This window comes from Ursus maritimus (genome assembly GCF_017311325.1).
Source record: "Ursus maritimus isolate PB19 chromosome X unlocalized genomic scaffold, ASM1731132v1 scaffold_X1, whole genome shotgun sequence".
Taxonomy (NCBI): domain Eukaryota; kingdom Metazoa; phylum Chordata; class Mammalia; order Carnivora; family Ursidae; genus Ursus; species Ursus maritimus.
The window spans coordinates 30067681-30084730 of record NW_024423319.1 but is presented as its reverse complement, the minus strand read 5'-3'; the positions used below and the strand labels follow the sequence as shown (position 1 = coordinate 30084730).

General features: G+C 44.3%; 1 protein-coding gene and 1 long non-coding RNA gene across 2 annotated transcripts; one reads left to right on the top strand and one right to left on the bottom strand.

The window, feature by feature from the left end:
• The first annotated feature begins 2789 nt into the window (after positions 1–2789).
• On the top strand, positions 2790–3444 carry AKAP14 (A-kinase anchoring protein 14). Its single transcript, XM_008706977.2, has 2 exons — positions 2790–3238; positions 3344–3444. The coding sequence occupies exons 1-2, from the start codon at positions 3082–3084 to the stop codon at positions 3442–3444; spliced, it is 258 nt and encodes an 85-aa protein (XP_008705199.2). The 5' UTR covers positions 2790–3081.
• Positions 3341–15387, bottom strand: LOC103677728. The gene is made up of 2 exons (XR_005834535.1): positions 14251–15387; positions 3341–4748 (listed from the first exon to the last, which is right to left on the bottom strand). It is a non-coding gene; the product is annotated as an uncharacterized LOC103677728 (long non-coding RNA).
• Between the last annotated feature and the right edge of the window lie 1663 nt (positions 15388–17050).

Below are 17050 nucleotides of genomic sequence, written 5' to 3'. Positions count from 1 at the left end.
CAGGCTCTCCTCACTCTCTGGGATGCGCAGCCTGGGAAGATTCTGTCATCCCCCAGTAGATGGCCTCGTCCACCCCCAGGAAGCAGCAACAGGGAACAGAGGCAGATGCAAACCAGCTTAAAATGCTAAGACTGAGACGCAAATGGACGGGAGCCAGCATGACTGAATGCTTAAGAGGCTGTTCAATCCATTCCTGGACTGACGGCCACAGGAACTGGGCTGCTTCGGGCAGCCCCCGGCACACCCTGGAACCAACAATGAGAAAGGGAACAAAGGGTGACTCTGCTTGCAGGAGGCTCACAGAAAGCGAGTGAGCACATTCTGGACTTCAGATGGAATGTAAGAACAGGGCCCCACAACCCTTTGCGAGTCCGGGAGGGAGAAGGGCAGGGTAGCTGAGTGCGCTGGCTGCGGAGCCAGACGGTCTGGCCGTGAACCTGGCTTCCCCCTTTCACATGGTAACAAGCGTCTCTCTGTGACTCAGGGTCCCAGCAGGAAACCTGGCATACTAAGAGCAGGGTACGTAGAGAAGGGTTAAGCGAAGGGAGTGTTTACGAAGGTGTAGGCAGACAAGAGGGCAACGAGGGCAAGTGCGGCTCCCCCGGGGCTAGAACAGTGGGGCCACAGGGCTGAGGGGAGAGTGTAACTGCCCTTACCAGGCTGAGAAGCGAGACCCCCCGCCCTGGGACAAGCAGGGCCCGCTCCAGCCACAGGGGACACTGCGGGGGGACCGCTCCCCAGGGAACATATCACTTGCCCTCATTCTCCTCCCTCAGTCTGGTCTCCACATTGTGTGGAACCTCCTGGAAGCCAGAGGGCACAGGACAGCTGTCCATTCAGGTCAGCCTTCCAGGGCAGAGAGCAGGGCAGACGGGGAGGAGTGGATCGGAAAGGGCAAACGGAAGGTGTCTAGTGCACGATCTCATGGGGTGGGGGTGAGTTAGATGAAACGAGGCACATTAAACACCCCAAAATTGGCAGCTGCTATTTATAGAAAAATAACGAGCTCCCTCTGGAGAGAGATACCCACTTTGATACAGCACCCCCCATGTAAGGATCGCCCGCAGGGATGCGTAACTGTGCTAGAAGTAAGCGATTTCTCGTAAGTGAAGAGACCAGGAAAGAAAGAGAATCCAAGACTCAAGGGAAAAGATGGAAAATGTGCAAAGAGTCCTAGCGCTGTGACGAACCCTTGTTCACAGCCCGAATAACTATTAAGTTTCACAATCTCAATAGATGTTAAAAACGTTTGGAAAATTTTGTGATCATTTATGATAAACCTCTTACGAAAACAGAGCAGTTTCCTGATGTGATAGATCTCTCCCCATAAACCAGCATCATACTTCATGATGTAACAGCAGAAGGCGCGCTCACGTAAGTCAGACACAAATGGATGCACATTATCTTCACTTCCACTGAACATTTTTCTGGAAGTGTTCACCAAAGCAAATACTATGGAAGTATATATTTTAGGAAAAAAGATGGTAAAAAAATGATACTTTCTGGCAGATGATATAATTTGTACTCCTGGAGAATCCAAGAGAAAAAACTGAAAATCCACCCCCCCATGCTGTATTGCCTCTAACGATTTTAATTCACTTTATCTTTTTTTTTTTCAATTTATTTATTTATTTGAGAGAGAGAGAGAGAACATGAGCAGGGGGAGGGACAGAGGGAGAAGGAGAGAATCTTAAGCAAAGTCCCCACTGAGCACAGAGCCCAACACAGGGCTCGATCCCACAACCCTGAGATCACGACCTGAGCCGAAATCAAGAGTCCAACGTTTGGGGCGTCTGGGTGGCTCAGTCATTAAGCGTCTGCCTTTGGCTCAGGTCATGATCCCAGCGTCCTGGGATGGAGCCCTGCATCGGGCTCCCTGCTCCGCTGGAGCCTGCTTCTTCCTCTCCCACTCCCCCTGCTTCTGTTCCCTCTCTCGCTGGCTGTCTCTCTCTGTCAAATAAACAAATAAAATCTAAAAAAAAAAAAAAAAGAGTCCAACATTTAACTGACTAAGCTACCCAGGCGCCCCAGGGCACATAGCTCTTTAGAGTGAATTAAAACCGGGGCGCCTGGGTGGCTCAGTTAAGCATCTGATTCTTGATTGCGGCTCAGGTCGTGATCTCAGGGTCATGGGATCAAGTCCTGTCTCGGGCTCTGTGCTCAGTGGGGCGTCTGCTGCTCTTTCTCTTTCCCTCTCCCTCTTCCCCTCCCCCTGCTCATGTGCACATTCTCTAACAAAATAAATAAAATCTTTAAAAAAAAAAAAAAGAGCCATGTGCCCTCAGTTGCCTAAGCAGGGACTGAGGGTCTATTAAAGACTCAACTAGGGACGCCTGGGTGGCTCAGTCGGTTAAGCAACTGCCTTCGGCTCAGGTCATGATCCCAGATCATGGGTTTGAGTCCCGCATCGGGCTCCTTGCTCGGCAGGGAGCCCGCCTCCCTCTGCCTGCTCTGCCTGCCGCTCCCCCTGCTTGTGCTCTCTGACAAATAAATACATACAATCTTCAAAAAGAAATTGAAGCCTCAATTAGAAATCAATACTGTTAGAACTCCAAAGAAGTGGGGCGCCTGGGTGGCACAGCGGTTAAGCGTCTGCCTTCTGCTCAGGGCGTGATCCCGGCGTTGTGGGATCGAGCCCCACATCAGGCTCCTCTGCTATGAGCCTGCTTCTTCCTCTCCCACTCCCCCTGCTTGTGTTCCCTCTCTCGCTGGCTGTCTCTATCTCTGTCGAATAAATAAATAAAATCTTAAAAAAAAAATAGGCCTTAAAACAAAAAAAGAACTCCAAAGAAGTTAGGACTCATTCTACTACATCTTGATTAAACTGTTCATGGTTATAAGAATCTGAAAATCCTTGGTTTTCAGGAAAAATAGATCTCTGAAGCCAGGCACAAAGGATAAACCATTAAGGCCTCACTCCTATCCCCACCCCTAAGCCCCTGTTGCCCCCCTAGAGGCAACAGCCACTTCCTGTCTTGTTCCCTTCAAGCGGCGGTCTGAACTTAGATGAGCGTGTCCGTACATGTGCGCACACATGCGCAAGAGATAACTTCTTGAGTTTCTTTTTCCAGGCAAAAGAAAATGGATGGGACTAAAAATTTCCAAATCCAGAAGACGGGTGTGGCTCAAAGCCCTGCAGGCCAGGGGACAGACAGAGAAGACGACAACGGCAATGTGAACGAGCTGGCTCTAGCATTAGTGAAGAGGGCCATCCACGCGGCTCTTAAGACTCTGGAAGGTAGTAACCCTCTTGCAGGCCTGGAGGACTGTCCCATCACATAATGCCACACTACCAGGCAGCTAACAGACTCTCACCTTTTTTTTTTTTTTTTTTTTTTTGCAGAAGCTGAACAGCCCATCACAAACATCAACTGGATCACACACGGTGAATTCACAGCGGAAAGGGGCCGCAAACAAATTGAGGAGTTCGTGCTGGTAAGTTAGCTGACGGCTCCAGATTGGTACACAAGGGTGAGGAGCAATGAAAAGGAGCATTTGATGAAAAGTGTAAAACCCGGAAACCCTAGATGATTTCAAAGGCGACTGAAGAAGTAAACACTGTCCCATTCTGGTTTCCAAAATCAACACGGTATGGTTTGACGGTGAAAGGCACAAGCGTATTTCCCTGTTTTTATCATCCTAACCTTACAGCTCCCTCGGAAAACCGGACACTCCCAGTTAAGCAATTTTCCCACACTAGTGCTCTAAGTGGGGGCCTAGTGGCCTAAGGAGGGAGCCGTTCTTCCAAAACGGGAGTTTGTCATCACCAACTTTAGAAATCTCGTATTAACAGAGGGGATGCCGATGGGTCTTTCTGCTTCGGTTTTGGAACATAATGCCCGCACACCATGATGTGCATGCCTGTGAGTTCGTTTCTCTTTTCCGCCTGTGCCTGGCTCTGACCCATTTGTGTGGCTTATCCTGGCAGCTCTGGAGAGAAGGCCGTGGGCTGCTTTGCATAACCGGCGGGGTGGATTAAAAAATGGCTTGAAATCCCTACCCACTGTATTTCCTCAGAAGAGGGACAAGCTGAAACAGGTGGAGGCAAACTCCTCACCCCTCGGAGAAGTTTCCTGCTGTCTCTGCTTCTCTGGCCAGGCCATCACAGCCTCCAGCCCCAAGGGCAGTTTCCTAGGCCCCAGGAAGGCCCAGTCAGGTGGAAGCGAGGTGGTTCCACACCCTCTTACACCCCAGAAGGCACATCTCCATTACACGGGGTACCTAGAGCACAGTGAAGACGAGACGCACGGTGCAAAGCACTACTTACTCTCGGACCTCCTTGCTCTGGAGAACGTCTCCCTTTGGAGTCGGGCAAAAGCCTCTGCCTACTGCACCCAGGGTTTGTGAATCAGACTGGAATGGGACACAGAACAAGCAGAAAAATTTCCCCCAACAATGCCACCAGTTACTCTGAGTAAAAGGCAAAAGTAAGTCCTGACAATGGCCTACAGAGCTTGAAGTGATCTGAGTCCCCTCCTCCCTCCAACTTATGGCTCAGAGTCATCACCTGCTGCCTTCTCCCCTTTCACCTTCCTCCCTGCAGCCACACCTGTCTCCTTCCTGTGCAACTGCCAGGCACGCTTCCACCTCAGGGCCTTTGCACTTGCAGTGCTCTCTGCCTGGAACCTTCTCCCCTGCGATCTGTTCTCACGGTTCATGCCTTACCTCTCTTGAGATCTTTGTTAAGATGCCGCCTGTTCACTCACTCTGAGAATGACCTGGAGACTAGTAGAAGAGCTCTTCCACAGCTAAAGATATAAAGAAAAAGCCGTATTAAGAAGGGTAGCAGGGACCAAGACAAAGTCGGGGACTAAATCCCTGCACGGCACACCACACGTGGGAGGGACAGCACAGGCACTCCCTGAGAAGCGGGAGGTTCAAGCCCCACCTCTGGGCGCCACCCACCCTGAAGACTGCACCGGGAAGATGAACCCCCCCAACATCGGGCCTTGAAAATCAGCAGGGTTTCATCCCAGGAGCTTTGAAAATCAGGGGGGCCTACTTAACTCCAGGAGAGCCAAAGTATTATAGGAAACCAAGACTCTGCTCTTAAAGGGCCCCCATACTATCACTCTCCCTGAGACCAAGCACAGGGGCAGTGGTTTAGAAGGTGCCTGGACTATATGTGAAGACGATTTATTGGCTAACTTTAGGGTTATGTGCCAAAGGGGCAGGGATCTGTAGGAACTTCCTCATTTGGGACCAGCATCTCCCCAGAGCAATCACCACCCTGCCACATGTGGTGGGCAGCCTTGGCCAAGACCAGTGTCCCTCCAAAGCAACTCATGCCCCAAGGGGAGGCCAGCCCCACCTACCAGCACGCCCACAATAGTCACTACCTGGCATTGCAGCCAGAGGGCCAAGGTTCGGCTCTGCTCACCAGCACCCCCACAGCAGTCACAGCTGAGTCATAATAGGACAGTGCATACAGCCCACACGTGGGACACCCCTGGAGTGCCTGGTTCTGGTGATGAGGGGTGATTATACTACTGGGCCCCACGGAACACCTTCTACATAAGGCCACTACTTTCAAGATGGAGGAGATGGAGCTGATGTACCTAATACATAGAAACAAACACACAGAGTCAGACAAAATGAGACGGTGGAACAAGAACAAGACAAAACGACAGAAAAAGATCTAAAAACGTTGATAAGCAATTTATCTGATAAAGAGTTCAAAGTAACGGTCATAAAGATACCCACAAGAATATAAGAGTTGGGAGAAGAATGGATGAACTCAGTGAGACCTTCAACAAAGAGATAGAAAATATTTTTACTTTTATTTTTTGAGAGAGAGAGAGAGAACGAATGCGTGCTCAAGTGGGGGAGGGGCAGAGAGACAGGGAGAGAGAATCCCAAGCAGGCTCCTTGCCTAGTGGGGAGCCTGACGCGGGGCTCAATCTCACAACCCTGAGATCATGACCTGCGCCAAAATCAAGAGTCAGACACTTAACCGACTGAGGCACCCAAGTGCCCAAAAAAGGAATTCTTAAGAAATGAGAGTAGGATAAGGTACCACTGGAACACCATCAAACATATAAACATTTGCATTATAGGGGTCCCAGAAAGAAAATAGAGAGAGAAAGGGGCAGAAAACCTATCTGAGGACATAATAGCTAAAAACTTCCCTAACCTGGGGAAAGAAACAGATATCTGGGTCCAGGGAGGACAGACAGCCCCAAAAAAGAGGAACCCAAGGAGGCCCACGCCAAGACACATATAATTAAAATGGCAAAAACTAAAGATAAAGGGGTGCCTGGGTGGCACAGTCGTTAAGCGTCTGCCTTCGGCTCAGGGCGTGATCCCGGTGTTCTGGGATCGAGCCCCACATCAGGCTCCTCCGCTAGGAGCCTGCTTCTTCCTCTCCCACTCCCCCTGCTTGTGTTCCCTCTCTCGCTGGCTGTCTCTCTCTGTCAAATAAATAAATAAAATATTTTAAAAAATAAAGATAAAGAGAGAATCTTAAAACAGCAAGAGAATATAAATAGTTATGTATATGAGAACCCCCATAAGGCGATCAGCTGATTTTTCAGCAGAGAGTTTGCAGGCCAAAAGGGAGTAGTGCAATATATTCAAAGTACTGAAAAGAAAAACCTACAACCAAGAATACTCTACCCAGCAAGGTCATCAATCAGAACTGAAGGAGAGATAGAGTTCTCAAGCAAAAGTTAAAGGAGTTCATCACCACTAAACCAGCATTACAAAAAATGTTAAAGGGACTTGTTTAAGTAAAAAGGCCATAATTAGAAGACAATTATGAAAGAAAAAATTTTACTGGTAAAAGCAAACATACAGTAGAGCTAGTAGATGAATCACTGATAAAGCTGGTATGCAGGTTAAAAGACAAAAGTAGTAAAATCAATTATAGCTACAATAATTATTTAAGAGACACACAAAATGAAAAAATGTAAAATACGATGTCTCGGAGGAAGGGATTAAAAATGTAGCACTTTTAGAATGTGTTCCAAATTAAGTGACCATCAACTTAAAATACACTGCGATATATACATAGCGTGTTACATATGAACCTGCCGGTAACCACAATCCCCAACCCCGTAACAGACACACAAAAGACACAGGAATCCAAACATAACATTAAAGCAAGTAATCAAATCACAAGGGAAGAAAGGAACAGAGAAGAACTATAAAAACAACCAGAAAACAATTAACAAACTAATCCTAACTACATGCCTAGCAGTAATTGCTTTAAATGTAAATAGACTACATGTTCCAATCGTAAGACACAGGATGACTGAATGGATAAAAAACCAAAACCCATCTCTATGCTGTCTAAAAGAGACTCACTTCAGACCTCGAGACACATACAGACTGAAAGTGAAGGGATGGGAAAAGCTATTCCAAGCAAACGGGAGGAAAAAAAGGAAAACCAGGGTAGCGATACTTATACCAGACAAAATAGACTTTAAAACAAAACCTGTAACCAGAGACAAAGGGCATTACATAATGATAAAGGGGTCAATTCAACAAGAAGATATAAGACTTGTAAATATCGATGCACCCAACACAGGAGCACCTAAATATATCAAGAAAATATTGACAAATCTAAAGGGAGAAATTGACAGTAGTACAGTAATAGTAGGGGACTTTAACACCCCACTTGTATCAATAGATCATCCAGACAGAAAATCAATAAGGAAAGTGACTTTGAATAACACATTAGACCAGACGGACTTAACATATACCCACAACATTCCATCCCCAAACAGTAGAATACACATTCTTTTCAAGTACACATGGAATATTCTCCAGGACAGATCACATGTTAGGCCAGAAAACAAGTCTCAATAAACTTAAGTAGACTGAACTCCTACCAAGCGTCTTTTCTTAGCACAATGGTATGAAAATAGAAGCCAATTACAAGAAGAAAACGAAAAAAACTACAAATACCCGGAGGCTAAACATGATACTAAGCAATCAGTGGCTGAACAAAGAAGTCAGAGAGGAAATAAAAAAATACCTTGAGACAAAGGAAAATGGAAACAACACAGTACAAAATCTATGCAATGCAGCAATAGAAGTTTTAGAGGGAAGTGTTTTTTTTAAAGATTTTTTATTTAGGGACACCTGGGTGGCTCAGTCAATTAAGCGTCTGCCTTTGGCTCAGGTCATGATCCCGGAGTCCCAGGATGGAACCTCACGTTGGGCTCCCTGCTCAGCAGGGAGTTTGCTTCTCCCTCTCCGTCTGTCCCTCCCCGCCATTCGTGCGCTCGATCTCTCTCTCTCTCAAATAAATAAATAAAATCTTAAAAAAAGATTTATTTATTTGAGGGGGGAAGAGGCAGAGGGAGAAGGAGAAAAAACTTAAGCAGACTCCACGCTAAGGGAAGTTTACAGCACTAAAGGCCCAACTCAAGAAATCTGAAAATCTCAAATAAACAATTTTAATCTTACACCTAAAGGAACTAGAAAAAGAACAAAGCCCAAAATTAGTAGAAGGAAATAGTAAGTATCAGAGAGAAGATAAATGAAATAGAAACTTAAAAGAAAACATTAGAAAAGATCAATGAAACTAAGAGCTGGTTTTTGAAAAGATAAAATTGAAAAAACTTTAGCAAGACTCATGAAGGAAAAAAGAGAGAGGACTCGAATGAAGAAAATCAGGAATGAAAGAAGTTGTAACTGACACCACAGAAATACAAATGATTATAAGAGACTAGTCTGAAAAATTCTTTGTTGCAAACAAATTAAACAACCTGGAAGAAATGGATAAATTCCTAGAAACATTCTTCTAAGACTGGAATCAAGAAGAAATGGAAAATCTGAACAGACAAAGTACTAATAATGAAATTGAATCAGTACTCAAAAAAAACCCCAACAAAAGAAGTCTGGGACCAGATGGCTTCACAAGTGAATTTCACCAATTATTTTTTTAAAGATTTTATTTATTTATTTGAGAGAGAGCAAGCACAAGCGAGAGACAGCATGAGGGGGGGAGGCAGAGGGAGAGGCAGGAGCAGACACCCTGCTGAGCAGGGAGCCCAATGCAGGGCTCAATCCCAGAACCCTGGGACCATGACCTGAGCTAAAGGCAGATGCTTAACCGACTGAGCCACCCAGGCGCCCCTCACCAAACATTTAAAAAGGAGTTGATACTTATCCTTCTCCAACTATTCCAAAAAATTAAAGAGGAAAGGATGCTTCCCAATCACTCAAGGAGACGAGCATTACCCTGATACCAAAACCAGACAGACACTACACAAAAATAAAATTCCAGGTCAGTATCCCCGAGGAACATAGATGCAAACATCCTCAATGATACATTAACAAACTGAGCTCAACAATACATTAAAAGTATCTTATACCATGATCAAGTGGGATTTATTCCAGGGATGCGAGGATGATTTAATATACACAAATTAATCAGTGTGATACACCATGTTAACAAAATAAAGGATACAAATAATATGATCATCTCAATAAATGCAGAAAAAGCATTTGACACAACTCAACATCCAAATATGATTAAAAACTCTCAACAGGGGCGCCTGGGTGGCACAGCGGTTAAGCGTCTGCCTTCGGCTCAGGGCGTGATCCCAGCGTTCTGGGATCGAGCCCCACATCAGGCTCCTCCGCTATGAGCCTGCTTCTTCCTCTCCCACTCCCCCTGCTTGTGTTCCCTCTCTCGCTGGCTGTCTCTATCTCTGTCGAATAAATAAATAAAAATCTTTAAAAAAAAAAAAACTCTCAACAAAGTGGGCCAAGAGGAAACATACCTCATCATAAGAAAGGCCAGATATGACACACCCAGAGCTAACATCATGCTCAAGAATGAAAGGCTGAAAGCTTTCCCTCTAAGATCAGGACCACGACTAGAATGCCCACTCTTGCCACTTTTACTCAACACATAGTACAAGGCCTAGCTGTAGCAATGAAACAAGAAAAAGAAATAAAAGGCATCCAAATTGGTAAAGAAGAAGTAAAACTGTCACTATTTGCAGATGTCATGATACTATATATAGAAAACCCTAAAGACTCCACCAAAAGACTATTAGAACTAGTAAATGAATTCAGTGAAGTTGCAGGATACAAAATTAACATACGGAAATCTGTTGTTGCGTTTCTATACACTAATAACTATCAGAAAGAGAAACTGAAATACACATTTCATATACAATTGCATCAAAAAGAATAACATATGTAGGAATAAATTTAACCAAGGAGCTGGAAGACGTGTATTCTGAAAACTGTAAGACAGTGATGAAAGAAATTGAAGATGACAAATAAATGGAAAGATATATCATGCTCATGGAATGGAAGAATTAATATTGTTAAAATGCCTATACTACCCAAAGCAATCTATAGAATTCAATACAATCCCAATAAATACCAATGGCATTTTTTTTTTACATTTTAGAACAAATAATCCTAAAATCTATATGGATCGACATAAGACCCCAATTAATCAAAGCAATCTTAAGAAAGAAGAGCAAAGCAGGAAGTATTATGCTCCCAGATTTCAAACTATACTACAAAGCTATAGTAATTAAAACAGTATGGTACTGGCACAAAAACAGACATATATATCAAAGGAACAGAACAGAGTCCAGAAATAAACCCACACTTAGATGGTCAATTAATCTATGCCAAAGGAGGCAAGAGTATAAAGTGGGGAAAAGACAATCTCTTCAATAAGGGTGTTAAGAAAACTGGGCAGCCACATGCAAAATAATGAAAATGGAGGGGTGCCTGGGTGGCTCAGTCAGTTGAATGTCCGACTCTTGGTTTCAGCTCAGGTCATGATCTCAGGGTCGTGAGATCGAGCCCTGAGTCAGGCTCTGCACTTAGAGTGCCATCTGCTTAAGATTCTCTCCCTCTGCCCCTTCCCCCACTTGTATGTGCACACGCACTCTCTCAAATAAAATCTAAAAAAAAAAAGAAAAAAGAATGAAAACAGACCACTTTTTAACACCATACACAAAAATAAACTCAAAATGGATTAAACACCTAAATGTAAGACCTAAAACCATAAAAATCCTAAAAGAAAGCACAGGAAGTAACACTTAGAAATCAGCCTTAGCAATATTTTTCTTGATGTGTCTCCTCAGGCAAGGAAAACAAAAACAAAATTAACAATTGCAACTACATCAAACTAAAAAAACCTTTGCATAGCAAAGGAAACCATCAATAAAATGAAAAGGCAACCTACTAAATGTGAGAAGATATTTTGCAAATGATATGTCTGATAAAGGGTTAATATCCAAAATCTATAAAGAATTCATACAACTCAACACCAAAAAAAAAAAAATCCATTTAAAAAATGGGCAGATGGCCTCAATAGAAACTTTTTCCAAAGAAGATATACAGATGGACAAGAAACACATGAAAAGATGCTCAACATCATTAATCATCAGGGAAATGCAAATCATAACCACAATGAGATATCACGTCACACCAGTCAGAATGGCAAATATTAAAAAGACAAGAAATCACAAGTGTTGGTGAGGATGTGGAGAAAAGGGAAGCCTCATGCACTGTTGGTGGGAATGTAAACTGGTGCAGCCACTGTGGAAAACAGCGTGGAGGTTCCTCAAAAAATTTTAAATAGTACTATATGATCCAGCAATTGCACTTCTGCATATTTTTCCGAAAACAAAAACACTAACTTGAAAAGTTAATATGCACCCCATGTTCACTGCAGCATTATTTGCTATAAGCCAAGATGTGGAAGCAACTTAAGTGTCCATCAATAGATGAATGGATAACAAAGATGTGATATATATAAAACAGAATATTATTCAGCCATTTGTGACAATATGGATGGACCTAGAGGGTATTATGCTAAGAAGTAAGTTAAAGAAAGACAAATAACATATGATTTCACTTACACATGGAATCTAAAAAAACCAGTGCACTGGGTGTTCTATGCAAATAATGTATCATGGAACATTGCATCAAAAACTGGGGATGTACTGTATGGTGACTAATATAACAAAATAAAAATTATAAAAAATAAAATAAAATTAAAATTAAAAAAATTAAAAAAAACCCAAACAAATGAACTAACAAATCAAAACAGAAACAGACTCAAATATAGAGAACAAACTGGTATTACCAGAGGGGAGAGGGGTATGATATGGGTAGAACAAATGAAGGGGATTAAGAGGTCCAAGCTTCCAGTTATAAAATGAACTAGTCACGGGGCGCTCAGCTGGCTCAGTTGGTGGAGCGTGTGACTCTTGATCTCGGGGTTGTGAGTTCAAGCCCCACATTCCGCACAGAGATTACTTGAAATAAAATCTTTAAAAATAAATAAGATAAAATAAAATAGTCACAGGGATGAAAAGTACAGCAGAGAAAATAGTCATTATAATGTGTAATAATTTTGCATGGTGATGAACCTATCATGATCATTTCATAATGTACATAAATATTGAATCACTATGTTGTATACCTGAAACTAATATAATACTGTATGTCAGCTATAGCTCAATTTAAAAAAGAATCCATCTGCTCACTGAGGCCTTTCCTGGCCACCTCGTCTAAAACTGCAACCCATTCTCCTTCTCTGATTTACTTCTTCCCTTAATTCAGCTCTACCTTAGATACTAGGTTTTACCCTTTGCCTTTCTTCTACCTACAGATCATACAGGCCATGAGAGCAGAGGCTTTTACTCAGTTCTCTGTCCCCAGCCCCTAGAAAGGTCAAGTACACAGAGATACTCTAATATGTGTGTCGAAAACAGATTTATTCTCTCCATACCATTGTTTGTTCACAGATGAAGAGCTTACCTACTGTGTAGGACTGTTATGAGGATAAGATGATTAGAAAGTAACTGAAAAGTTAAAAGCTCTGTAAAACTACTGACATAAAATCACCTTGTTCCCAGCCCTGCTAATGCAGCGAGCCCAGAAGTTAAGTCTGCCATCTAAGTGTCAGACATTTCTGATGGAGAGCTTTCTCAAGCTTATTGCAGATTTCCCAGAGTCCGCCGTACACCAGGGGATGGCAAATTAGTAGTTACTATTTACTGAGCATTACTGTGTGTCAAGTACTGCGAAGCACTTCACATGCATGATCTCATCCAACCCCCACAATGAACCTGCATGTAGGTACATCAGTATACCCATTTTACAGATGAGAAACCCTGAGGTTCAGAGAGGTTGGATAATTTGTCCAAAGTCTTTTTTTTAAAGACTGTATTTATTTATTTTAGAAAGTGAAAGCATGCATAAGCAAGGGAATGGGCAGGAGAGGGAGAGGCAGGGAATCTCAAGCTGACTCTGCCCTGAGCACGGAGCCTATCGTGGGGCTTGATCCCATGACCCTGAGATCACGACCTGAGACAAAACTGAGTCAGACACTTAACCGACTGAGCCACCTAGGCGCCCCTGTTCTAAGTCTTTCTGATTAAGCAGCAAAATAAAGTTTTGATCAAGGTCTGATATACTTTGGCCACCATAGTAGGAAAAATTCTTTTTTTTTTCTTTAAAGATTTTATTTATTTATTTGAGAGACAGTGAGCAAGCATGAGTTGGGGGGAGGGGCAGAGGGAGAAACAGCCTCCCCAGTGAGCAGGGAGCCCAATGCGGGGCTCAGGGGTCGATCCTGGGACTCTAGGATCACGATCGGAGCCAAAGGCAGATGCTTAACCGACTGAGCCACCCAGGTGCCCCTGAAAAGTTCTTTTTGATGACAAAAATAATGCAGTTTTACTATCCGTGAAAAATGCAAATTCAAAAGATTTTGAGGTATTACAATGTGAATAAGAATGATTAAACCTGGTGTCCAAAGGCTTGTGTGTTTTGGGGAAGGGATAGGTACACTTACACATTGCCAATGGGCACAATTAGTTTATTCTCTTACGGAACACAATCCGGCAACAGCAATATACAAGTAAGTTCTTTATAAGAGAAAAGCTGGAAAAGCCCCAATGCCTAATACCCAGTTAAAATTATTTTTATAGGGGCGCCTGGGTGGCACAGCGGTTAAGCGTCTGCCTTCGGCTCAGGGCGTGATCCCGGCGTTATGGGATCGAGCCCCACATCAGGCTCCTCCGCTATGAGCCTGCTTCTTCCTCTCCCACTCCCCCTGCTTGTGTTCCCTCTCTCGCTGGCTGTCTCTCTCTCTGTCGAATAAATAAATAAAATCTTTAAAAAAAATTATTTTTATAATAAAATAAGGCATTATAAAAAATGAAAAATCCCCAGTAAGCAAAAGGACGCAGTAGAAAACGAAAGCTCCCCTTCCACCCTCACCATACCAGTTCTACTCCCTCAAGGGTCACTTACCAGTGGTAACAGTTTTGTGCACATACTTCCAGGTGCCTGTTGATTCTGAGTGTCCAATAATATGTCATTGGCTAAGCCATCCATGGTAGAGTAGCACAATGAGATATTGTTTCCTGGAAGCGAGTATATGAAGCAATGTTATGTAAAAATTACCAAATACAAGGATAACACACACTCACTGGAGCTACGTAAGAGTCAGCTGCCTGGACAGTGATAAAAATGGGGAAACTGGCCTGATGGAGATAGCTGAATTTCACGTGTCTAAGCCTGCCTTAGTTCGCAAAAGGAAAAACAACAACAACAACAACACTAGGACACCAAATTGAGAGGAAGAAAATCTGCTGGGGTGGAGAGACATCTAGTGGGGTGGAGAGAGCACTGAGCTGGCTGCTTGGGAGCCCTGGGTCCCAGTCCCAGCTGTTGAGTTGGACTGTCCCTTCCCATTGCTAGGCCCCAGTGTTCTCAACGGCAAAGGGAGGGGCTTCCCTAATGATCTCTAGGGACCCTTCCCATGGTACAAAGTCTTTGTGTGACAGATGAAACATTAGGGCTGGAGAAATATATTCATTTAGAGAAGTTGGAAAGAAAGGCATGCTCCAATGGGCTGCAAAGGGTTAACTAGCAGGCTCCTTCATTAAAAGGAATGACAATCTGTGTAAAATACAATCCTGATCCCAGGGAATCTAGAGTCCGGTGCTCCTGCCTGGCTGACTGAAACAATCAATTGGGTATAAGTTTGAAATAAAGTAAGCTGAGGCAGAAGGCCAACCTTTTTTTTTTCAGAGGGTCTGAAATCTTTTGGCCATCTCCCCTCAGACTGTCCCTCTTCACATCACTGAAACCGTTAACTGTCCCCCTTCCTTCCTTCTGTGGACCTTCAACTTAATTTGGGATTTTTTTGATGTGGAAGCTTCCTGTGCCCCCAACCCAAGGGGGTTCAGTTGAACTTGCTGAATACCTACAGCGTTCAAGGCACTGGGCTGAGAATCGGGGCCGCACCGTGACCCCTGTGGGCCCTCGGCACCAGTAAGAGTCGTGCTTTGGAGAGAAAAACTTCACCAAGGGGATAAAATAGGGATCTGAGGGGTCTGGATGATCCTAGTGCCCGACTCATTCCTTTTCTAAACTTACTTTGTATACCACCGATGGCTGCATTGAAGTGAGTCTGATTTTCAAAAACAGCTTGTGGAATCAGCCTCATTACTTTCCAGTCACACCTTTAGGCCTCCCAAGAGGGGTGAGCAGAACGCATGTTCCGATCACTTTCTGATCACTCTCCAGCTAACCAAACTTGCGTCCCAAGTAAGGGTCTGGAGGGAGGTCAGTGTGTATACGTGTGTGTGGTGTGTTGGTGCATCTACACATCTGAGTGTGTGCCTCTGTGTTCCAAGGCCCGCTCTCCAGGGATGTTGCATTATTCACTCATTTCCTGCCGGCTCCACCTTTTCTCTCCTGCACTTGCGGAGATAATTGGGAGTTGACTCTAGTTTGAATTCCAATAAAAAATGTTAGAAATGGATGCCCGAAGCTGGGCTGTAACCCCTCCTGTTGTGTGTTGCCTTTACCTAGAGGACCTGAATAGAACTTTGCTTTTCTTTCCATGTGCTCTTTCTCTTTTATATGAAACAGACTTGGGAGTATCAAGACCGCTGGGTGCACTACACAGAGTTTATAGCGAGGGAAGACTTGGTTCACAGCTACCACTACATCTACTGTGTCCGCTGGAGCATCCCCACCGCTAAGAGACCCATGCCCCAAGTCACTGCCTCTGCTTACTTCACCGTCAAGATCACCAAAAACAAACCTCCAGTAAGCTCTTCCTTTTCTGCCCTGTTCGCTTAGACGAGACGTCAGTGAGAATGGAGACTTCTCAAGGTCATCGATGACCCCTTCTTTGTAAAACTTAAGTCCTATTTCTGTCCTCATCTTGCTTGGCCAATCTACAGCACTTGCTGGAGCTGCTCACTCCCCGCTTCATGAAATGTTCCATTTGGCCGCTAGAACCACACACTATCTGGGTTTTCCTTCTACCTCACTGACCATTCCTTCTCAGTCTCTACTGCCCTTGAACCTGTCCTCTATACTCCACTCCTTGGTGATCTTATCGCCTCCTGGCTTTAAATGCCACCTCTAGCTTATGCTCCAGCCCAGACCTCTGCCACTTGGATGTTTAATAAACATCTCACTTCTTGTATCCAAAACTGAACTTTCGATTTTCCCTTCTCTACCTGACCCGCCCGCAGGCCTCTCATCTCCATTCATGGCCCAAGTCCTTGGCATCATCCTTGACTACTCACATCCCTCATCCAACACATTAGGAAATCCTATTGGCCCTATCTTCAAAAATAGGTCCTGAACCCAACAATTTCTTACCACTCCACTTCTATCCCCTTGGTACAAGACACCATCATCTCTTACCAAGATCATTTCAGTGGCCTCCTAACTGGTCTGCTTCCACCCTTGCCCTCAACGTGTATCTTTTCAAAACAGCAGCCGCCAGCCAGAGTGAGCCTCATAAAATGAATTTATGTCGCTCCTCTGTTTAAAATGTTCCAATGCGTTTCTCTAACTTCAAAGTGCATGCAAACGAACCGGAGACCTTGCTGGAAGGAAGATTCTGATTCAGCAGGTCTGGGGTGGGGCCTGAGATTCTGCACTGCTAACGGGCTCCCAGGTGTTGCCGCTGCAGGCCCACAGAGCACACTTGTAGTGAGGGCCTGCCGGGCCTTGCGTGACCTGGTCCCTTGTTACTTCTGCTTTCCTCCTCCTCCTCCCTCCCTCTCCTCCAGCTGTTGTGCTC